Source organism: Nicotiana tomentosiformis, chromosome 2 (genome assembly GCF_000390325.3).
Source record: "Nicotiana tomentosiformis chromosome 2, ASM39032v3, whole genome shotgun sequence".
In the NCBI taxonomy this organism is placed as follows: Eukaryota; Viridiplantae; Streptophyta; class Magnoliopsida; order Solanales; family Solanaceae; genus Nicotiana; species Nicotiana tomentosiformis.
In genome coordinates, this window is record NC_090813.1 from 35336307 (window position 1) to 35361832 (window position 25526).

At 40.2% G+C, this 25526-nt stretch overlaps 1 protein-coding gene across 2 annotated transcripts in view; it reads left to right on the forward strand.

Annotated features, from left to right (window-relative positions):
- The first annotated feature begins 2240 nt into the window (after positions 1 to 2240).
- LOC104102258 (uncharacterized) overlaps positions 2241 to 25526 on the forward strand; it is a 28030-nt gene continuing 4744 nt past the window's right edge. Inside the window, exons 1-9 of one of the 2 annotated variants that reach the window (XM_033657680.2) lie at positions 2241 to 2728; positions 2820 to 2888; positions 3016 to 3123; positions 8176 to 8250; positions 23669 to 23830; positions 24277 to 24312; positions 24580 to 24686; positions 24840 to 24911; positions 25370 to 25418. In XM_033657680.2, the coding sequence (XP_033513571.1) occupies positions 2354 to 2728; positions 2820 to 2888; positions 3016 to 3123; positions 8176 to 8250; positions 23669 to 23830; positions 24277 to 24312; positions 24580 to 24686; positions 24840 to 24911; positions 25370 to 25418 (1053 nt within the window). In that variant the 5' untranslated portion in view covers positions 2241 to 2353. The remainder of the gene's footprint in view (positions 2729 to 2819; positions 2889 to 3015; positions 3124 to 8175; positions 8251 to 23668; positions 23831 to 24276; positions 24313 to 24579; positions 24687 to 24839; positions 24912 to 25369; positions 25419 to 25526) is intronic. The other variant, XM_009609928.4, reaches the window with a different exon arrangement.

Here is a 25526-nt window from a genome sequence, read left to right on the forward strand (position 1 = left end):
GTCCAGGTAGTTTAGGACTCAAAGCATGACTTATGTAATAATTGCATTCTTTATTTAACTAAAGTACTAGAATTATATTGGAAATTGTTAGAGGAAATTAAAAGATCGAAATTTCATATACTTGAATTTTTGTGTAAATTATTTAATTGTTAATAGAAATTGTACATCCTTATGTATTAACCCTATTGTAATAACTTCTCATTCCGGAGATTCATAAGAAAATGTCATCCTTTCTTGTGGATTGGGTCGAACGCCTCGGCAGTATAGATGCATCTATGGATCGTGTCGCACATCCCTCGGCAGTGTACACGACACTCTAGATCGGGCCGTACGACCTCTGCAGAAATCGTGCTTAATAATAATAATTACACGATACCGAATTTGTATCATGTGTTTTATACTTGTTTATTTCATTTATTTACTCTGCATCATACTTGCTACCTCTTTATTGTATCTTATGTTGTTGGACCACTAGTAAGTGTCGATGTCGACCCCTCGTCACTACTTTCTCTAGGGTTAGGCTAGATACTTATTGGGTACACATTGCTTACGTACTGATGCTACACTTGCTGCACATTTTTGTGCAGGTACATATATGACTAGTGGCCTTGTGAGAGCAGAGGCGTGTATGCATGCAGGGACTTATGTGAGCTGCATTTCATAGTACGACTCGCAACCAACAGAGTCTCCCTCAGAGTATTTATATTTTTCCTGTCCAATTTGTATTCCGGACGGACGCTGTATTTTATTTTATATTCCTAGTTGATGCTCATGAACTTGTGACACCGGGTTTTGGAGCGGTTATGGGTTGCACTGTATGGAAATTGTTGTAAAATATTATCTTTTACTCTGTAAATTCCATCTCCTACTATTTTGTGGAAGGAAAAATATGATTTTTAAAATATTAAAACGAGAATCAAATTGAGTATTTATTGTTGGCTTGCCTAACAGCGGTGTCTGGCGCCATCACGACTTTTAATGAATTTTGGATCGTGACAGGTAGGTACACGCGCAGAGCGCATATTATAAGACTAGTAATAATAATAGCAATAACAACATAAACTGCACAAGAACAATTGTACTAAATTACAAAACACTCAATTTTGAAACAAAGGCAATATATATCACAATTAGCATTTGTTGTACCATCACTTGTACTATAGCAAATAATGTATAGGTTATATCGAATGATTGAAAACATGGATAATATAGTGCTACAAAAGAGTAACGACATATGAAGATGTTAAGCAAACGGATTTGTACATACCCTGAAGACAATTGTTGTATTTTCTTATAAAATATCAAAGGCCTGATCCCTCGAGATATAAAACAATAACTATATATAATAAATTAAAAACATCTTATATTAATGCAACAATAAATAAATTAATAAAATAAATATTTAACATAGATATACGCTAATTATTGTAAGAACTTTTACATTACTAGTGTCAGGGGCGGGTTCACGTGAACTCATCCTCCTCCCCCTAAATCATATATATCACTAGTAAATTTCAGGTCAAATACTTAAATTAATATGGGTGAACCCAAGTTCAAATGAATACTTTAGTACATTGGTAAGGAGTTGAACATTCTCTAAACAGTGGTTCAATCTCCGTATTCTTTTTTCTTTTAAATTATATTTTAACTAATAAATATGGTTAAATCCCCATGCTTTGCCGCTTTTTCTAATTAAAAACACTTTTTGTTTCTTTTTTCTCCTTTTTTATTTGTTACATATTTTTTATTTTCCTTCTTTTTTTACTCTTTATTTTGACGTTTAAAATTGCTACGTCAAAAATACATCTCTCAGATACGTTTAAAATTGCTACGTCAAAAATACATCTCTCAGACACCCTCTCCAAAACTCGGGTCTGTGACGCTATGTTGCACCCATGCTTTTGAAATATTGGATATGCCCTATTAATAGTGTATGTTAATATGTTATCTATGTAATTGCCCTATATTTTATTTTACTAATCCACTAATTTATTAATAATTATAAGAACTTTTATACTATCAAATCAATATATGTTATTCTTAACCGGTTATAGTATGCACTTTGCCTTATATTTTTATTTACTAAATTCACTGATTTATGAATAGTCAAGTGTAATTATTGTTTAAGTGGTTTGATAATGTAAACTTTTTGGTATATATAATTTAAATTCATAAAATAAATATTTGACAATCCAAAAATATTTTACAAAAGGTACAATGGCAAAAAACCAGGAAAAGAAGATTCTGATCGAACAATAAAAAGAGGTCCCGCAGCTCCAATTAATAAACCCTAAAACCCTTCCCTCGCCTTTGATTACTTGCCGTACTTGCGTTAACATTTCCGGCAGAGAAGATGGCGGAGATGGACTTGGACTTCGACGGCCCAAGTAAAGCTTCAACTAGGCCATCCCGTTTTGCTCCCAAAAGCTCTAAATTGAAGCCCCAACCCCAACCAGTAACCAAACCCAAACCTGAAACACCGTTATCATCTTCTGATCCTCCTATTCCGACTAAAAAGGAAGAATTATTTTCAAAACCCTCAGTAAAAGATCATCCAGCCGAAAACGGAGCCGCAGTGGGTAAAGATGACGTTCCATTGGATGAAAACACTACGGGAGACGACGTGTCAGAAGAAGAACAAGTCGCCATGGATACTGATAGCGTTGACGATGAAGTTGTTCGTGAAATTGATGTGTTTTTTACCCCTTCCTCGGATCCTAACTCTCAGGTATATTTATCTTTTATTTAATTAGCTGATTTATTTGTTGAATTTGCTAAATTTTCTATTTGCTAAGTATTAATTTCTCTTTTTTCGTCAGCTGTATGTGTTCCAATATCCGTTGAGGCCCGTATGGCGTCCCTATGAGTTGGAGGAAAGATGTCAAGAGGTGAGTTACAGAAATTGCTTTTGGTGTTTCTTACGCAAAATAAATCAGTAGTATCAATCATTAGATAGAAAATGCTGGTTTTAAATGACCAGTTTGGACGTCTGAATCAGATTTTATATATTTGCAGGTGAGATTGAGACCTTCAACTGCACAAATGGAGGTTGATTTGGCAGTAGATTTAGATTCTAAAAACTTTGACCGAGACTCTGTTCATGCAGTAAAGATGGAAAAGCAGGTTCGTTCGATTTATCCTCTAAATTAAAAGAGTAAATCTTTGAGCTAATTTCCTGCGTTATTTGCTTCCATGCATATGTTAACCTTGAGCCGAGGGTCTATCGGAAACAACGTCTCTACCTGCACAAGGTAGGGGTAAGGTCTTCGTACACACTACCCTCCCCAGACCCTACTTGTGGGATTGTAATGGATATGTTGTTGCTGTTGTTGTTGCATCTGTTAAACTTCAATGTTGGTCTCTATATATTTTTTGCTTTCCATGTTGATGAAACTGCTTGACTTCCTCTAATATCTGATCTTCCTTATTATGTGTCTATCCATTGCTCCACCTTATATTCCGTTTAATACCATTTGTTTTGGACATTCTCCTTGCTATTCATGGACATGTATTATATATCTTCCAGCTTCATGGTTGTATCTCTGCTGTTAGGTGTAGGATAAGGAGGTTGACATTTAGATTCTGGAAACTCTGCACTTGATATTTGTTCCCTTAGCAGGAACTAGATGGGATAGGCCCCTGCAAGCACGGGCCCTACATTTTGTATTATACTGTATTTTATTTTGGCAAAATACTATATGAATGTCAAAACCCAAGCATAAGGGAAAATTATATATACTGAGACGTTTTTTTACTAAAATTTGCCAGTGGTGTTTATGTACACGCTGTTATGATCTTCTTTAATCTCATTTAATGTAATGGTTGTGGATCAGATTATGTGTCTGGTTTATTACTGTGTGCAAATCTTTCATAAAACACAAGTACTGTAATTAGTGGGATTGTAGGAGCAGGAAGTTGTAATTCCTGATTTTTCCAAAGATAGTGGGCAGCCAATAAATCCATACTCAGGCTGCCAGCATTTGAGAATTGATGAATAATTCTTATCCAAATGAGTGCCACGCCTGTTTTAACTTTCTTTTCTGGGAAAATAAAATTATCACTAATTCATGAGAGAGGTCTCACTTTTTATAAGCACAACTGATACATGAGAGAATACATTGTTATCAACTAACATTAAAAAGCATATACAGAGAGCATAGACTTTTTTTTTGTGGAAATAAAAAGTTTTATTAATCACCACCAAACAAATACATTTACAGCCATCAAACAGTCATCAAAACTCCATTAACAGAACCCAGCCAGTCAATCCCATCCTATAAATCTGTATGTCCCCTCCCCTTCATTCATCTATACATTTTGAATCTATACTACTACACTTTGCCTATTTGTACAAGACTTCTATCCAGCTTGTCCCATTGCTATGTTTTCCTCTCTTTATAACATCAACGCATCCATATTTACACTCGTACTTGATCTGTTCCAATGTCTTCTGTGGTCTTGGCACTTTTTGCAACCATAGAGCTTCATTTGGCCTTCCATATGTGATATACCACAGCTGCACGTGCTGCCTGTACAAATGCTCTGCCTATCTTCCATATAGCTGCTCTAGCCATCCTGCGCCTCAACCGATTTACCTCTATGTTATGTATGCCCATCCCAAGCCACAACAAAACACCTTCTAAGCACAGCCTGATACCTTACAAAGAGTTACACTCAAACTTCTAAAGTATATTAGAAACTAAAAATTCCAAGCATTTATCAGAAGTTATAAATGGGAAAAAAAAATTAATTGCCTGTCGTTAGCTGAAACCATAATGTTGACACCATTAGCACAATAAACATACACTCATACTCCTTGGCGTGTTCTTTTCTTTGTAGTCCCTTGTGTATGATCTAATTGATAGACGTACTATTTGATTGTACATGTTAAAGACGTTCAAGTGCCTAATAACAACAAGAGATCTCCATAAAAACGGAGAGGAAAACAAAAGAGGTGGCGGGAAATTGGATGCCAGGGAAACTGCATCACCAAGATAATTTTCCTTGAACAACAAAACTATAAGAGAATACATGCACCAAAAGTTAAAAGTTGTACGATGTCTTAATGTATCAGCTAAGGGAGAACAAATCAAAGAAGAATGTAAGAATAGACCGGAATATTGATGCTACATGGTAATAGAAGATGGCTTAGATAACACTGAGCAGTGCTGTTGAAGCTTTACTACTGATAACATAAAGAAATATATGAGACTATGTAGTCTGACAAAAAAGATTGCTAAAGTTTTTTAAAGATCGCTGTTAAAATATAACCTATTTGAAATTCTGATTTCACTGTAAAAGCCTAAATTTACTCAGGTGTTTTCTTACCCTGATGATTTCCTCATGAGGTAAAGATATGATTAAGAATCCCATCTAAATAATGGTGTTGCAATAAAATTATAATTTCAAACGTAGGCGTAATTAAAAGATTCAAGCTTTTCAATAAAACAAAGATGACAATGCAAGTAAACACCAAGTGCCATCACGTTATTCAGATGAGCTATTAGACAACAACTAAATGACGTAGAGTTGACTGAAAGTTGGTACTGACTGACCTAAACAGAGAACTCTCATGAAAGAATGCTTATTGTTAGTTGACACACCTGTATTTACATAGAATGGTTTGATCAGTTAAGTTAAAATGAACTTTCAACATTATAAACTATAATCTAATGAATAATGAGTGGTTCTAGTTGTTTTGAGGACAAAATTATCAGTTAATATAATATATATGGATGTAGGCCTCAGAGGTTAATTCTATTTTGGCTAATACTATTTTGGCTTCAGGAATACAACAAACTTTCGTGGCATGATTGATACAAAGATCTCAATGAGAAATTGTTGAACTCACATTTGCCTTAGCTAATCTACTCGGATCCCCATTTCATGAAGTCTCCAAATTGGAATCCAATTCCTCATCTTGGCACATCTCGCATTGAATCATTTTTTCCGGAGTCAAGACAACATCAAAATCCTAGAATGATCCTTAATCTTTGACGATCTAACTATTTCTGATTCTTATTCAAAGAAAAAGAAGAATGATGTGAGAAGGAAAAAGCATGGAAATTGGAAAAAAGAAGGATGATTACATTGAAATTATGAAATAACATTAAAAAATAAAGCAAAAAAAAAAACAAATGTGTGTGCCATTTCAAGTTTTTTTAGCTAGAAGATAATATTGAAGATATGGTCACATTTAGTAAAACTTTAGTTAAATTGATAAGCATAAAGAGGAGAGTGGCCGACAGAGAAATGTAGGCAGCAAAACTTGGTCATTCAGGACCACATAATAAAAAAAAATTAGACATGTTTCTTTTCTAATAATTAGTGAGATTTATAAATGTCTCTCTCTATACGAGCCCCAAAATTTCCTGATAGTTGCAGCTGCCCCAGGATGGGCTTAAGTACTATATAGCTCTATTTCTGCTTACCTATAGAATCTGACCGAGAGCAAGCATCCCCAACCTCTACAACAATCACTAAAGGGAATTCATTCCTTTATTTCAGTTGAAAAGAGCATTGGTGTACTGTGCATTATAATTTAAACTTCATCTACTTTTTCATTAACTTTTTCCTTTGACAGAAAACTCAGTCCCCTTTTCCAATTGTGGTCGAGTTATTTATAATCTGGTACATATTATTTGTGCTGTCTAAAAGATTTCTCAGCAAAATCGATATCAAGACAACCAGAGGTTAAATAATACAAATAAAACATGTGCACAAGCACAGTAAAAAACCCGAAAGCATGTGAATAGACCAACATATATATAAAACAAAATACATACTACCTGACACCTTGGCAGGCTTTGACTGCTTTCCTGCCCGTGGAAGTAGACCAAAAAATACCTAAGACAACAAGAAGAGAATTGAGCAAAAATTGAAAGGAAAGCATGCCTGGATAAGAAGATGAAGAGATGAAAAGAAAGAGAGTTGATCGTCTTTTTCTTTTTCTGTTTTCAAGATAATAAAGATGAACAGATGCTTCTAGAGTTTTATTTTTTATAGCATATAACCATTGTTAAAAAAGCGGCAGTGCATCTACCAAGGTCGAATCCTTTGTTGATACGGTATCGCCTTTTTAATAATTGTTGTACCATCAGTGGTGTCTGATATAGCTTACGCGTCGCTCGTTTCTCCTCCATCTCACTTCTTTAAGCAATTATGGCTCAAAAGTCCACAATGTGAACAAGATTCTGCCAGAAAAAAGTATCCAATTAGTCACCAAATGTAGTTTATTATTTTACATTCAATTCCGCATAAAATAATACATAGATTCCCACAAAACTTGATATGTTTATTATTTAATAACACAAACAAAACATTGCATCATTCTGTTACGATTAATTATTCCAATACTTCAACCAAAACGACCCCTTAGACATTATTAAGATGAAGTGAGCTGAAGAAAACACCTTCCCTTCTATCCATGTAAATGCAGAGAAACAAATTGAAATAAATCAGAAGCAGATTAGAATGTGGCTCAAATACGAGAAAATTAGAGGCTCATCCATTCTGATATCTCCAATTTAAAAAATGACAAAACATTCAAATACAAACAAAGATGGAAAATTGTCAGATAATCGGCGCAAACCCTAGTTTCTTTTCAAGCTTTTCTTTGAGTTTCACAAACAACAAAAACTCTGAACAACAAACCAACAAATACCCTGAAACAAAATAATTAGAGTCACCCATATGAAGGAGAAGAAATAGAACAGTATAACTAACCTTTCAACCATGTGATTATCTTAGTGGAGCAAATGTGAATCTGCGAAAAACTCAGCAAAAAACTCAATTTCCTGTTAAAATATCACTTTATATTCCAGAAATTGATATTTAGTTTATGAAAGCAAAAAGCACCGTAAAAATCACGAGGGTTAAGCGACAAAGGAGGAGAAGATGGGCGAATTTTGCAGAAAGCAAGAGGGTGAAGCAGAGCAAAATTACGGTATTATGGTAAAGTAGAGCAAAATTACGTAAATAGTCTTTCCCTGAACAAATCAGCTAGTGCAGGGACACAGCAGTAATTTTACCTAATATAGGAGCACTGCAAATACCAAATTGCCCTCTGTCGGCAAGCAGGGATGTCGACGGAGAGCTGCTTCTTTTCTCCTCTATATAAGTAGTATTACAGTTCTAATTGTTTTACCAATAATCTGATTGTTTCTCATTTTTCAGACTCTTTCTACATCATGGATGCCATTATCAACTTGCACCTCTGGATATGCTGTTGGGGTCCTCATTGGTGATAAGGTAAACCATTTGTTGTTGATGTGCATCTCCAACTTCTAGTTTTATAGAGTTCTGATTGACAGAAAATTAGTTTTCCGCAGGTTGTGTATGTGCTTATACATCTCTAGCTTTTGCCCTTTTCTTTTTCAAAAACTAATTTGGACAATAACAATGTTACTCTTTCAACTTCAAGTTTAATCGAGTTAATTCTGTGTCAGCTTCAAGTTGAAGCAATTTATCCGCTGTCAAATCTGACACTACCTTACGTATGCAGTGGGGAACTGCTGTAATGCTTCTGGCTCTCATATTTACCCAAGCTCTGCTACTTAGTCTGTACTATATTAAAAGCACGAAAGCCTTTAGCAAAATGTCGTTCGCATGTTTTACCCTTTAAAATAATTTCACATTAGACAAAATAGTCATTTAATATTTCCTAATATCTAAGAATAAATATTTAATTATTTTTTATATATTTAGAAATAGATAATTAATTACTTTCCTAATATTTAGGATTTCTTTCCATTCCTTTTGGGTTTTGAAGTCCTCTCTTTCCTCATAGTTTAACGCATTCCTTTTTGTTACGTATTAAATTTTAACGGATTACCTGCCCACTTACAACTTTTTTTAAGATTTAGGAGTCCTCCCTCCCCCCTCCCCCCCCCTTTTTATTTTAGCATGAAAAAAAATTCTCCCATGTACTAGCTATCTAAATGCAAGAGATATGCATACTATGTTATTTCCTTGCCATAAATAATTATTAATTAATCATATAATTAAATTTGAGACGTGGGATTCCAAATAATATACAGCATGAACATGAAGACGTCATATTTGTATACTTTAAATCACAATCTTTGAATGCTCCTCTCCTTTCTTTTTCCAGTAGGAGAAAAAAATTACTTTTTTATGTTACTTTTTTTCAGCTACTTTTGCGTTCCCGTTTTCAATATAGCTCCTTTTATCTGATATGCCACTCCTTGAAAATATAGAGTTACAATATACTTTTGGTGACTATGTCCATATTAATGTATTTGATGTATTATGTTTATATTATAATTTTACATTACAAAAAAAAATACTATTGATATGTAGGTAATCCTGGAAATATTTTATATGTTTAAATAAAGTATAAGCAAATTAATAATGTGGCTTTTTTATAGACAATTGCAAATTAAAAGGATGTCAGTTATGATTTTTGTTTACGATATCTCATGTATGATTATTAGTTTAAAATGACATATTTACAAATTTTGTATAGGTTATTCGGATCATTGCATTCCTTGACAAAAAAAAAATGGTTAGACATTCTACTTCCTCCGGTCCACAATAAGTGACCAATTTGCCTTCGGCACATCCATTAAGGAAATACTAAATTCTAGGCAAAATTAGTTAGTGTGACTAAACTACCCTTAATTAAATGTTGCATCATAGTTATAGTAGCACTTCTCTTCTTAAATCACTACATTATTCAAAATAAAATTTGAAACTTTTGCTAAAATTTTAAGAACGTCATTGAAAAAACAAACTGGAGTAGTTGTTCTCGAGTTTTTGAATGACTTTTCAGTTGTTGCTATTTAATTTTAGTAATTTAATGTGAGGAGTAAAAGACTTTTAGGGATACGTACATAAGGGTAATTTTGGAAAAACAAATTGAATTTTTTCTTGATTATATAAATGGACATTTATTTTGGACTAAAATAAAAAGGCATATTGGTCACTTATTTCAACCCTTTTCGTTAATAAGATGGACCTTGTACCAACTGGCCTTCCAGCACAACAAACAGTAGGTCTGAAGGCAGGCGGCTCGTTAGGTAAATTGGCATATTGGTACGTTGTCGGCTGAATAATTTAGAGCATTGCGGGCCCCTCTTAAAATTCGCTTTTTGAATTTCGTCAAAACTGGCATGCGGGACCTCTTGCCCAAGCAGCCCTTATATTCTCAACCTCCAAAGCCCCCAGTCTTCAAGTGAACTCGACCTTAAAGAACAATCCGCAACTCTACGTTCTTCAAATGTCTCGCTCTACCAACATCGAAATCGAGGTCGCTGGACGCACCATACGTGCGAGGTTGATGAGGGAAAGAAATCCCCAGGTCGTGGAACTTGTTTGCTCTCATCTGCCGTTGACCAGCTTCGCGCTTCATCCAAACGTTTCTGGCGCGGGCTTCTTATTGCCTACCATGATCACACATACAGGAGAGCTATATGGTTGATCGCCACCCAGGGGCGGTCTATTTGTACGCCCCAGGGCAGTCAATCGTCTTCACATACGGCGATACAAACGAGAGCGCTCCCGTCAACAAATTCGCCGAGGTTCTCGAGGAAGACATGTCGGAACTTCTGACGATCGGAAAACTTGTTTATGACCACGCTCTTGCAACTGTTGAGCATAAGGTAATAGGCGCTACCGCCCGCCTGGACGGTGCCCACGACTTACCTTCGAGAGAACTGCCCCCTCCTGATGTCTTGCGGGTTATAGGCAGATGGAGAAAAGCTGAAGCTCTTTTCTTGGCCGAAGCTAGGCGCGCGCTCTCCGGGGAGCCTGATGAAATCTCTGCTAGCTTTTCGGGAGTTATCCCCAGTGGGATGGGAACCGGGGGAAACATTCTTCCAGTTTGGATGCATCAATGGAGCTACTTGATGACAGATGGGCCAAACACGCTTTATCGATTTGTTACCGACACGGAAATCCCCCATATGACACTCCCAATCATGGTTGACCTCTCCCGCAACCATCTACTGAGGCCTTTTAACCATTTCGACTTTCTGGGGGACCTCGGCCTCACTAAATTCAAAACATGGGGTGCGATCTATTCTGCTGCACTTGATGACCTGAATTCCCTTGAAGAGTTCAAGAGACTGACAATCGCGCTCTTGATGCTAGTGAATCTTTATCATCGAAGGGTTCAATCGCGCTTTTCGTTCTATCTTGGACAAGTTTTTTCGCGCGGCGGCAAAGATAGGAACACTCGCCTCGACCAGAATCTTGGCTTTTGAGCGGGTACTCCAAAACGATAGCTTGAATCCACTTAATATATGCTTTCCGTTTCACCTCGATCGGCAATAAGGTTGTATAGAGTGCCTAGCGTTTCCGGACTACAAGAGGAAACAGCGCGGGCACCAAACCACTATCATCTTTGTACCTCTATTTTAATTTAATGCATTAAAGTTCGACATATTCCCGCTATCTTGTTGTATGGTCTTATTAGTTCTGATACACTCGCGGAAACACATAGTCCACACTCATTTGTACTTCACATTCTTGCTGGCGGTCCGGCAAGTATACCGAAAAAATCACACTTTTCTTCGTGTCTGACATTTTTTACCATCATTATTTTTACGATTTTTTGTTATTGGTTTTGTGCCAAAGAAAGCAATAAAAGGCGGATAAAAACGTACATGTAGTAGAGATTTATTCGATACAAATGCAGCATACAGAAAAACACTGTATTAGGAAACGCCAAAATACAACAATAACATTTAATAATACTATTAATTCAAAATATGCTTTTCCCAGCACATACAATTTCTTCATATTTAAAAACTTTTTCACTCGGATCCTGTGGCTGATGCTGCCTGGTGAAGACATCGAAGGGCATACACTCGCCGTCAACTGTGCGGACCGATAACTCACCGGTCTTCTCGAAACAATTGCCGGGCAGGAACGCCACAAAATAGTTGTAACAAGTAGGCTCAAGAGATCCGGGTGCAGCACCCCCATCAACAATGGAGTTGAGTTTCTCAAACGCCTCGGTGCTTGTCACGCCTGCCAGGTATGGTGGCAGCGAGGTTACTTTTGCGGCTGAATTGCTACTGTTGCAAACGAGGCAGCGTCTCCACATACACCAGTCTGCTGTTGATCGATCCATATAAAGAAGCTTGTCGACCGTCACAGTCTGATCGAGGTCCAGCACCGGGTAACCGCAGCTTTTCCAGAGGTCGAGATCACCGCGGTAGTCAAGTAGCGCCGCCTTCACATCCGGACCCAGGACTGTGACGAGAGAAAGAGCTTCGAATTGATGATTCAACTCATCTTCCATGGTTATGCTTTAGCGGGCCTGTATTTTGTGCGTCCCAAGCTGTAAAGTTTCTTCTGAGCATTTAGAGCACGACTGGAACGTATTTAAGGAACGTGGCCTCCCCATTTTTTATTGCTACGTGACTTTCTGAGGTATTCGAAATAAATAAAAAATGTAATCGGATCTCGATTGAGCGTATCCGAATCTGCCATCGTGCATGTAGTGGGAAGGGAACTTATCGCAGAGCATCATAATCGAAGCAGCCCCACTTCCGGTATTAGTGGCAGTCAATTGTGGTCCTGCAGATCAGCCAATCACGACAACATATAGTGAAATGGTGAATTCGATGCGCTAGCAAACAGGAACTTTCCACTAGCGATCGAGTTGTATCCTCGTGCCTGGACCGAATTCGATGCTTTTCAGATATTATTAATGATCCTAGTGGATTCTGACTTTAAAAAGCTGCCCTTCAGCCACGCGATTATATTCTATGTCCATTTCAATCAAGAGCACTGGAAAATCGACACGCTATAAAGCCAGGTTTTAAGAATTTGGAAAACGTGTTCAGAATGGCGAGCCGATCGGCCGTTGTGCGGATCACCGATGGTTAAGACGGCATGCTCATCGTTCGCAACATCTCAGTGACTCCTTTTAGACAAGGCGTCCTCTTCGCCGTCTGCCGACGGGGAAATCTGCGCTTCCACCTCGCTCGCTTGCAAAAGGTGCTTTACCGTTGTTCTGAAACCGCCCCAACGGCTATGCTCAATCATCGATATGCATCATATTAAGGGGCACTGAGCCAGTTGATGGCAATGTGAAGAAGGATTCAGCCATTTTATGCGGTTGAAAGAGTATCCGCAATTTAGAGCTATTAGGCTAACCCTTTAAATTGCGGATACTCTTTCAACCAGCTCTAAATTGCGGATACTCAAATTGCAGAATCCACTAAATTGAGTATCCGCAATTTAGAGCTGGTTGAAAGAGTATCCGCAATTTAAAGGGTTAGCCTAATAGCTCTAAATTGCGGATACTCTTTCAACCGCATAAAATGGTTGAATCCTTCTTCACATTGCCATCAACTGGCTCAGTGCCCCTTAATATGATGCATATCGATGATTGAGCATAGCCGTTGGGGCGGTTTCAGAACAACGGTAAAGCACCTTTTGCAAGCGAGCGAGGTGGAAGCGCAGATTTCCCCGTCGGCAGACGGCGAAGAGGACGCCTTGTCTAAAAGGAGTCACTGAGATGTTGCGAACGATGAGCATGCCGTCTTGACCATCGGTGATCCGCACAACGGCCGATCGGCTCGCCATTCTGAACACGTTTTCCAAATTCTTAAAACCTGGCTTTATAGCGTGTCGATTTTCCAGTGCTCTTGATTGAAATGGACATAGAATATAATCGCGTGGCTGAAGGGCAGCTTTTTAAAGTCAGAATCCACTAGGATCATTAATAATATCTGAAAAGCATCGAATTCGGTCCAGGCACGAGGATACAACTCGATCGCTAGTGGAAAGTTCCTGTTTGCTAGCGCATCGAATTCACCATTTCACTATATGTTGTCGTGATTGGCTGATCTGCAGGACCACAATTGACTGCCACTAATACCGGAAGTGGGGCTGCTTCGATTATGATGCTCTGCGATAAGTTCCCTTCCCACTACATGCACGATGGCAGATTCGGATACGCTCAATCGAGATCCGATTACATTTTTTATTTATTTCGAATACCTCAGAAAGTCACGTAGCAATAAAAAATGGGGAGGCCACGTTCCTTAAATACGTTCCAGTCGTGCTCTAAATGCTCAGAAGAAACTTTACAGCTTGGGACGCACAAAATACAGGCCCGCTAAAGCATAACCATGGAAGATGAGTTGAATCATCAATTCGAAGCTCTTTCTCTCGTCACAGTCCTGGGTCCGGATGTGAAGGCGGCGCTACTTGACTACCGCGGTGATCTCGACCTCTGGAAAAGCTGCGGTTACCCGGTGCTGGACCTCGATCAGACTGTGACGGTCGACAAGCTTCTTTATATGGATCGATCAACAGCAGACTGGTGTATGTGGAGACGCTGCCTCGTTTGCAACAGTAGCAATTCAGCCGCAAAAGTAACCTCGTTGCCACCATACCTGGTAGGCGTGACAAGCGCCGAGGCGTTTGAGAAACTCAACTCCATTGTTGATGGGGGTGCTGCACCCGGATCTCTTGAGCCTGCTTGTTACAACTATTTTGTGGCGTTCCTGCCCGGCAATTGTTTCGAGAAGACCGGTGAGTTATCGGTCCGCACAGTTGACGGCGAGTGTATGCCCTTCGATGTCTTCACCAGGCAGCATCAGCCACAGGATCCGAGTGAAAAAGTTTTTAAATATGAAGAAATTGTATGTGCTGGGAAAAGCATATTTTGAATTAATAGTATTATTAAATGTTATTGTTGTATTTTGGCGTTTCCTAATACAGTGTTTTTCTGTATGCTGCATTTGTATCGAATAAATCTCTACTACATGTACGTTTTTATCCGCCTTTTATTGCTTTCTTTGGCACAAAACCAATAACAAAAAATCGTAAAAATAATGATGGTAAAAAATGTCAGACACGAAGAAAAGTGTGATTTTTTCGGTATACTTGTCGGACCGCCAGCAAGAATGTGAAGTACAAATGAGTGTGGACTATGTGTTTCCGCGAGTGTATCAGAACTAATAAGACCATACAACAAGATAGCGGGAATATGTCGAACTTTAATGCATTAAATTAAAATAGAGGTACAAAGATGATAGTGGTTTGGTGCCCGCGCTGTTTCCTCTTGTAGTCCGGAAACGCTAGGCACTCTATACAACCTTATTGCCGATCGAGGTGAAACGGAAAGCATATATTAAGTGGATTCAAGCTATCGTTTTGGAGTACCCTCTCAAAAGCCAAGATTCTGGTCGAGGCGAGTGTTCCTATCTTTGCCGCCGCGCGAAAAAACTTGTCCAAGATAGAACGAAAAGCGCGATTGAACCCTTCGATGATAAAGATTCACTAGCATCAAGAGCGCGATTGTCAGTCTCTTGAACTCTTCAAGGGAATTCAGGTCATCAAGTGCAGCAGAATAGATCGCACCCCATGTTTTGAATTTAGTGAGGCCGAGGTCCCCCAGAAAGTCGAAATGGTTAAAAGGCCTCAGTAGATGGTTGCGGGAGAGGTCAACCATGATTGGGAGTGTCATATGGGGGATTTCCGTGTCGGTAACAAATCGATAAAGCGTGTTTGGCCCATCTGTCATCAAGTAGCTCCATTGATGCATCCAAACTGGAAGAATGTTTCCCCCGGTTCCCATCCCACTGGGGATAACTCCCGAAAAGCTAGCAGAGATTTCATCAGGCTCTCCGGAGAGCGCGCGCCTAGCTTCGGCCAAGAAAAGAGCTTCAGCTTTTCTCCATCTGCCTATAACCCGCAAGGCATCAGGAGGGGGCAGTTCTCTCGAAGGTAAGTCGTGGGCACCGTCCAGGCGGGCGGTAGCGCCTATTACCTTATGTTCAACAGTTGCAAGAGCGTGGTCATAAACAAGTTTTTCCGATCGTCAGAAGTTCCGACATGTCTTCCTCGAGAACCTCGGCGAATTTGTTGACGGGAGCGCTCTTGTTTGTATCGCCGTATGTGAAGACGATTGACTGCCCTGGGGCGTACAAATAGACCGCCCCTGGGTGGCGATCAACCATATAGCTCTCTCCTGTATGTGTGATCATGGTAGGCAATAAGAAGCCCGCGCCAGAAACGTTTGGATGAAGCGCGAAGCTGGTCAACGGCAGATGAGAGCAAACAAGTTCCACGACCTGGGGATTTCTTTCCCTCATCAACCTCGCACGTATGGTGCGTCCAGCGACCTCGATTTCGATGTTGGTAGAGCGAGACATTTGAAGAACGTAGAGTTGCGGATTGTTCTTTAAGGTCGAGTTCACTTGAAGACTGGGGGCTTTGGAGGTTGAGAATATAAGGGCTGCTTGGGCAAGAGGTCCCGCATGCCAGCTTTGACGAAATTCAAAAAGCGAATTTTAAGAGGGGCCCGCAATGCTCTAAATTATTCAGCCGACAACGTACCAATTTACCTAACGAGCCGCCTGCCTTCAGACCTACTGTTTGCTGTGCTGGAAGGCCAGTTGGTACAAGGTCCATCTTATTGAATTCACAAGCAAATTGAATTGCGGGAACGTTCTTTCCATTAAAGATATTTTGCGGAGAAACCTCTAAATTCTCCTAGACTGCATTTGAACTGGCAACCTGGTTTAAGCGATGCAAGAGCTGACATGGCTAATTTCGGAACATGGCCGACACTGGAGCGGAAATCGTGGTTAGGTTGACTGACGCGCTTCGCTTGCTCATTGGACAGCTCAAATCGTGTTCGCCTTGAATACGCAACTCAGCACATTCTACAGAATAAATATGCATCCCATGTCCATTACCTCTGTTCACATCACTAGAGAAGAGCACATCATGGATCTTGCCACGAAGGTTTCGTCAGCCGACCAAGCATCAGTAGCAAGCGCTGAATCCATATTTCATTCGAAAGCGGTATACCGGAAGCGCGTAGCACGCGTGCGAGATGCGATGCAGAAGGAGGGATTCGACATTCTTGTCCTGCACGGCCCAGCTAATCATCGTTTCTTCGCCGGACTAGATGGCCTTCCCAACGTCAGACCGATCTTCCTCGTCCTGCTTTCGGACGCTGAACCCGTTTTTCTGTCGCCCTGCATCGAAGCCCCAATCATACGCAGTAAGTGCCACGATTTGGTAGCTGCAGAATGGGGCGATTCGGAAAATCCATGGGACGCGCTCGCCGACCACATCCGAAGGATAGCCCCTCACGCCAGCAAGATCGGCGTTGACTATGACGCAGTAACGGCTCTCAATCTTGATCGTCTCATAGATAAGATTTCGCCCGCACGCACCCTGGATGTTTCGACCATGATCGGCGATGTGCGTCGGGCCAACGATGAAGCAACGGTCAATCTCCTAACTGCCTGTGCCGATATCGCCGCTCACAAATTTCTAGGCATCCGGGAAGCGATCGCGCCAGGTGTCGCCGAATGGCAAGCTGCGCTTTAGGGCTACTTAGCGGCAACGGAGAGCGCGGCCAAACATTTGAACGGAGATGAGGATCACTCACCACTTGGTTCTAGTTTCACTGTCATGGGTAGCGGCCCGGTCCGCTCAGCAAATGCCCACTCCGTAGCCGCGGGCCGCATCATAGAGAATGGTGATCTCGTGCAGATCTGCTGCTGCACCCCGCCGCTGTTTGGGCATGACATGTTTTGACAGGCCCATCGTGGCGGGATCGGCGAAATTGTCGCCGGATGTCCAAGCGATCGTGAACGTCGCGCGCGCGGCCTCGGCAGCGGCATGGGCGATGGTTCGCCCGGGTGTAACGGCCGGCGAGGTGCACGCTGCCGCAGCAAATGTGATTAGATATTACGGATATGAGGCGGGGATGCAGCATGGTACCGGACGCTCTATTGGTTGTGGCGGTGTCGGTTATCGGATCATGGACGGCGACGCCACTGTCCTTAAAGAAAATGACGTTATTGGCATCGAGCCGGGTGTTTACAAATATGGCGTAGGAGGAGCACGCTATGGCGATACGGGTCGCGTGGTGGCAACCGGGTACGAAATGCTCACACCGTTTGAGTTGGGTAGGGACATCTAATTTGGTTAGGTCATTGCCGGGATCGGATACAATTAATGTATTGCTCATATTTCTCATTGCATCCATCAGTTCAAATTATTCGTCTTATTGTAACGTAATTTGCTTTTAATATTAATGATATCTCATTTCCCTTGTATTAACTTTATAAGTTAAACTCTATAAAAACACAAACTTACACCATATTCAGCGGAGGTAAAATATACATATCCAAACAAAATCAACTTTATAGTATAACTATTTATATCGATAGTGGGTGGATCCTTTCCAGCGCATCACATCGAATGTGAACGCGCAGTTTGGCTATGGTTCTTGAGCTGAACCATGTCCCTTGTTCTCAATTTCGTCCGCGCAACCGCTCTCACCAATGGCAACAGAGACCGGACATGGGTCGGTAACCTGCACGCCGGTCCCAGCCATGTAAATTGCTTTGGGAAGGAGGCCTTCTAGCGCATGCTTGGCCATGTTGAAACCGAAGAAGGGGGTTGACACATTCTGCCAAGACATGGAGCTAACTTTGATGGCCCGGCCAGATCCTGCTTCAATTAAATAAGTTAGGCACAGCTCTATCATATCGAGCGGACCTATGCAGTTGATGTTCCACTGCTGTTGGGGCTGACTGAAATCTATATCTTTCCCGAGACTGACAGATTCGTCGGGACTCGCACTGTTAACGAGACCGTCGATCCTTCCAAATCTCTCGACGGCATCGGTCACCCATGCCGCCATTGTATCGTGATCCTCAGCATCAAAACGGGCATAATGCAGCCATTCGTCCTGCGGTCCGAAAGCGACTTCAAGGTCTTTGACTCTCCGGGCGCCGAGGCTCATGCGGTAGCCGTGCGCGATAAGGTTTTCGGCGATCGCTTTGCCGATGCCGCGGTTCGGACCGCTGATCAAGATCACCGCGCTTTGATGAATTTCTACAGTCCAAAGTGAAACGCCCCGTCTGAAATGAAGAACACGTCCGTTCTCCGTATGTTCCTTATTAAGGTCCACGCCGAGAAGTGCAGCGATAACCCTGAGCACGCCTCCATGGGAGATGAAAAGCGTGTTTTCATTATTGGCATGATTGAGGGCCTTTGCCACGCGGACAGAGAACCTTTCAGTGTCTTCACAATCGGGATAATTGTCCTCGAACATCTTCAGTGGTCCATACCCTCCCTCATGCTTGCCAAAGCCCCGCTCTTTGAGGTTCTCGTCAATTTCAAAGCAGAGGCATCCAATATTGGCGATCAAGGCCGTCTGTATTGCGCGAAGAAGTGGCGAGCAGACGACGCTGCCGATGGGAAGTTTGCGCAGAACGCTGTCGGCGAGAACCGCTTGGCGTTTGCCAGTTGCATTGAGACCGATGTTCGTGCCGGCGCCCTGCACACCCCAATGTTTCTCACCTTGCAAGTATATTTCTTTCTCATTCAGATCGGTGGCGCCATGGTGGACGAAATAAAAGTCCCTGACACTGGCTGGTGGCTGGGCAGTGCCAAGGTACTCGAGAGAAATCGGCATTGTAGAATGAGAGATCGTAGAGAGAGTTTTTTGAGATAGAGATGACCTGACTAGCACCGTTTAATATGGGTCAGCGCATGAGAGCTCGAGACATCCCCAAGTGCGTGAGGCGATGCAATATTCCGCACTGATCGAGACGCATGGCCGGCTGGCCAACTGACATGGTCCCACGTTACCTTTTACTCGTTGGCGCAGTGCACTACTGAGCTGACGCAACCTGAGGTGCCAATCACGTCTCAATTGGGCCCGACACCGTCAGCAACATTAAGAAGGATTGGTACACCAACCGCAATTCAATGACTTCTGATTCATGCTGCTAAATGGCACCAGCTCTGTCCTGTCTCTTATTCCCTGCCACCTGACAATGCGTAAGCACTGACGTAGCCTGACGTGCATTCACGTCGCAATTCCATATATTTAAAGGCAGTCCAACACGGCAACCCACACCTCAGCAAGGTTGGTGCACCTACCGCAACCAATTACGCGTGAGCCATCTCGCTGAATGGCATAAATTGCATTCCGCTCGCCTCGAACTGACACAGACAGTCAGCATACAAATTCTGAAAGAAACCACAGTTCCACCCCACTTTAGCTAGAACGCCGACTGGATATCGGACAATGGATTTGCTGTATGAACCGTCGTCAACAAGCGCGATTGCGATATCTGAACAGCTGCGCACGACGCTCCAACAGCTCGAAGCCGTCGCCGAATCTGGACGCACCACGTCAGCGGGAATCGAGCGCGTCCTATTTGTCTCTGCCGGGGCCGGTCTAGCAATCGCGAGGAGTTTGAAACGATATACTGACGAGATCGGGCGAAACCTCAGGTATGAGGCATATGCCTCTGCAACTTTTGTGAATCTCATGCACGTCAACGCGCAGACGGTGAATGACACGACGACACTTGTGGTGTTGTCTTCGAAGTCCGGGATGACGCCGGAAACGGTCGAAGCAGCTGCGCTCTTGAAGGACAAGGCTTGCAAGTCGGTCGTCTTCACAGCATCTGCAAACTCAAAACTCGCCTCCTTCGGTCATCAGACATTCTGCACGGGGAAAACAACTCAGGCTTTCCAAGCTATCCATATGCTGATGCTGTCTTTTATTGGTGGCATTCTGAACGCAAGAGAGCACTGGGCACTGCTTCCGGCTCTTGTTTCATCTCTGCAGGCACTTCCAGCTGCCTTGTTCAAGGCCGCCGAAAAGGGCGTCCAGCCTGGAATAGCGTTTGCTGCAAGATTCGCCGAGGATCATCCCCTCTATTTCATCGCCTCGGGGTGCGCAGGGATCGTTTCTCATGCGTTCGGGCTGTGCATCCTACAGGAGAGGTTTGGGTTGGAAATCCATACAGTTGATGGTGCCGACTTCTTCCACAGTTTTGTTGAGACTGTCCGCCCGGACAAGCGGAGTCACTATGTTCTAGTTATCCCCGATGACGCCAGCAGGCCTCAAATGTTGGACGTTAAGACCTTCTTCGAAAACCAATTCAAAGAGGGCGAGATAAGCTTTCAGGTTATAAAGACAGAGGGCCTTGATATATCAGGCATTGATCCGCGGATTGGAAAGGTTGTCGGACCAATGATCTGCGAAGCCTTTTTGAAGCCTTGGGCAACGGCCCTGGCGGAGGCCACGGGGAAAACCATGCAAGACCCGCTACTACATATGGGAAAGTTTGACTACTATAATTGTCACCAGCCAAACGGGCCAGTCTCCAGACTGGGAAATTTGAGCGGTCAGCCTTTTTCAATCACCAGTCTTTCCAGCGGCGCAGAAGGAGCTGTCACCGTTGGGCAAACCCTTACGCCTGAATTGCGGGTACTAGGAAAGCCGCGCTAAGGCGGACCTAATCTATGCATCTCACCCCTTGGCTCATTAAGTGCCCCGATGTCATCTCTCGACCTGCGACAGTGTGTTTATTGCGGTTATCTGTGTATTTTATATTCCATCGCGTTGCTCTCGCTTAAATAAAACTCTTATATTTTGTATCCCGTTTTTATGATTTTTGCGAATTTCATCCACCTGATACACCAGAAATACTCCAATTACATTACGAAAAAACTTCGGACACAGAAGACGAAAGGACCTCAATTAGTAAATAGTCCGCCGATTAAACCGCATCTAATTCTCAGAGGATTCATGTAAAAACTACATTATCATACTAAATATTCTCGCCCAGCGCATAAACCTCTTTATTAATATTTTAAGCAATTTTTATTCAAATCATGTGATTGGCACTGCCTGGAAAAGACACATCAAAGGCCAAAGAGAATATAGTTTCAGACACCTCTGTGTTGGTGACTCACCACTGGGTAAAGCGCCTGGCAGTCGAGGCAAGTGTTTTGAAAATTATTTCTCATAAAATGTTTTGAAATAATATAAAAATTTTTAAATATTCTTTTAATTAAATCAGACTTGCTTTTAAAAAGTTCCAATTTAAATGAGAACTGATTATACAAACACAAGAAAACTAAAAATTAAATTCATGAGATTTGGTTGAAAGAATAAATTGTAATTCCGATTTTAACATGAATTTCATATTTTTACTCCTTCTAGGATAGTATTAACATAGTTCTTTCAGAACCCGTCAATTGCAAGCAATTCAATTTTAGCTATTGACTCTTACTCTGTGAAAAGACAACATTTGGATGCATCCAAATAAACACACGGTTACATAAATGGACAGAGAAAAGAAACTTTCTCCAAAACAAAGAAATAGTGATTTCTTCTTTTCTAATCTCTTGAAAATAATTTCTATATTATTTTCTATTGATTAAAGAAATTGAACAATTTGCATTTTCGTTACGAGAAAAATAAAAGAAGATGTCTTTTCTCAGTTAGGTGATCTTCTTTGTATCTTCTAAAATGGGTACAACAAATTCCTATCTATGATTAGTATTTATTAGTTTTAGGAGCATATAATTGTCTGTTAATCTTTACTTTATAATATAAATACAACTTTGAATATTATTTATGTTATTTTTAAACATTTATTATCAAATACTCTATACTATATTAAAAGTACCAAGTCCATTAGCGAAATGTCCTTTGCATTTTTTACCCTTTAAAAATACAGTTCGCACTGAGAAAAATAGTAATTTGATTTTTTTAATATTTAGGAACAATCATTAATTAATTTCCTCATATTTAGGAGTTTAAAATCAATTAAAATTTTACATATTAAATCTTTTCTTATTTGAACTATTGAAAGTTCTTATATTTAAAACTTTAAAATCATGAAAATTTTACCTTATAAAAATCATGCATTTAAACTATATATAAATATATAAATGATAAACAAAATGAATAAAGGAAATAATTAAAAAGATCAAAGAAAGGGGAAAGTATGAGGTTTTGAATAATAACAGAAGTGGTCAAAGTCTTTTTATAAACTTTTGTACATTCTGATTTATATGAAACAATTATAAGATATTTATGAAACACTTGTTAGTTATTCCAAAAAGATAATTTATAAGATATTTTTAAAAATTTATATAACATTTTTAGAATTTATATATATATATATATATATCTCAGTTGAAGAACTGAGCCTCCCGACTACAATTATGGCTTTGCATTTGATTTAGAATTTATTTATTGTATAAAGTGATTCTTAATTATTTGAGATTACAAAGTATTTTTATTGCATTTTTTTGGGAACAGGTCATTCATGGATGATTTTTTACCTAATCGATTTTTTACTATTTGAAAAACAAATTCTCATGAATAAGAATATAACTACAGCTAAATATTTAAAATTTGGTATTAGCTAATACTATTGAAGTACTCATCTCACTTGAATAATGACACTTCAAAGTCAAATACACACTTCCGATTCTAATTTCAGCCATTAAAATAAATTTTAAGTTGAATTATTGACTGATAATTAAATATTTATATTGGACAATTTCTTTCATTATAGAGTTAATTATACACTATCAACATTTATTATTTTTAGGAACTTATACTTTTTTTTTATAACTCATAGATAAATTCACATAAATTTTTACTCATTAAAATAGGGTACACGCGCAAAGCGCGTACCCTAAGACTAGTATCAGAAAATTGTCAAGTCCTTTTAGTTATATTCTTCCGTTTCTTATACACGTCAGCATGAGAAACTTCTACTAAAATTTCTTAATTTGCTGATAGCAATTTGAAGCTCATTTCTGTGTTGAATGGAAAAAAATTAACGCTTATTAATGTTCTCCATAGTTACGCTCTTGCTTCCTGTTTGTTATGCAGTTACACCTCAATCCTATTCATGCAGTTGTACAGCTCCGACCATCACAGCAGCATCTTAAGGAAAGTGAGTTGAAGAAGAACATTGCCACCAGCAGTGATGGAAAAACTGTTGAAAACAAAGAAGTCGAGGAAAAAAAGCCTGCGGGTCCATCAAAGAAGCAGGTTCATTTCATGATTTGCTTTTTGATGCCCAGCTCCTAAGCAATTTGAATGGACCTTGTTTATGACTAATCTTCATGTGATATTATTGTACAAATTAGTGGCTAACACTTAAGATATTTTATGTGGAGGACTATTTGGTTCCGGACTAGGTTTGCCACATTTTCGGGTAAATATGACAAGGCAATGCCTAAAGATTGATCTTCTTTTGTTAACCATTCTGCTACTTTCAAGACTAATCTTTTCCTAGTATTGTGAGCTCCACACCCAAACCCCTTACCCTGGAGCCCAATACCTGCTTTTCCATTTTGCTCACTTGGTGACTCAAGTCAACCCCAACCTTATTGTTGGAGGTGGAGGATTTTTGCCACTAGGCTATCCCTCCCTTAATGCTGCTTAAAGCTTTACCATTCTTCGATTTATTCTTATAACATATACCTTTTGTGCAGAACAAACCACCTGGGAATGACAAGGATATTGAAGAGGTATGATAAACACCTGTGACCATGTACTGACAAAATTTCCAGTTTTCAATATTAGCTACTAACTCTCCATAGTTCTTTAGCTTGAGTGGCTGCTGATTTTGCATCTACTATGATTTGGATTGACATTTCTGTTCTTAATGTTTCTATTTATAATCTGTTCAAGAGCACTTAGCTTTTTCCATCCAGTCGCAAATATCAATTCAAAAAGTTACGTTAATTCAGATCCTTGTGAGAGGTTATTGGTATCTTCTTCATTTCCTGTTTTAGCATTGGGTACATCTAAAATACCATGGAGCTAGGAGTGACATTTCAGCCAGATATCTACAGGAAATAGCCATGGCGGAAGGCTCTCCAGTATCATTTTCAATGAGCCCGTATGTGTCTCCTAATATGGTTGATTTTTTCCGCTTGAGAAACTGCTTCTGTTCAGGACAACTAATAAGAAGCATTTTTTCTCAAAGCATACATTCATCCACTGTCTTTCTTATTCTTATACCAGTTTTCTATTCTGTTAATTTAATACACAGGGTTGATTATCTGAACGCTGTGTGTCCTGGCAGACCAACTGACACTGACAGATTAAAAATTCTTCGAACAAGGTACTGCAGCTTCTCTAATTGATCCTTCTCCTCGTCGATTATTCTGACATCGAAAGGTTTTGGAGGTGCTGCTTAGGACAACAACAAAGTTTTTATTTGCATTTATGATCATAGAGCTGTCTTCTTTGCTGTGAGGTGTTATTGTCTTCTCTAGTATGGCCACTCCATTCTTTAGCAAATACCTGAGGTTGGAATTGCAAATTAATCACCTCGTTGGGGGCTTGACAATGTAGTTTGACATAAATATGCAGCTCATGACTTGAATTGCTTCCATTTGTGATTCTTCTATTATCTTTCTCTAGCCGGATATTTGCTATTTCTTTTTATCAATACCCAGCCATGTGAATAGTAGATAGCTGTTCTTGAAATGCCATATTTCTCAACTATCTTAAATTAAATATTTTCCCCAGTCATTTAATGCTTCCTAACTTCTAAATTGTCAAATGTTTGGTTTTCAGGTTGTCTCAATTACCTCTTGAAGAACGCATTAGAACTTGGCTTCTTGAGGTTTATACCCGCTATTTGAATTATGCGCTACTTGTATACTTTTATGCCTGCAACAAAGTTTGTTTACAAGGTCTCATGATCCTTGTAACTCATAAAGGCAGCATATTT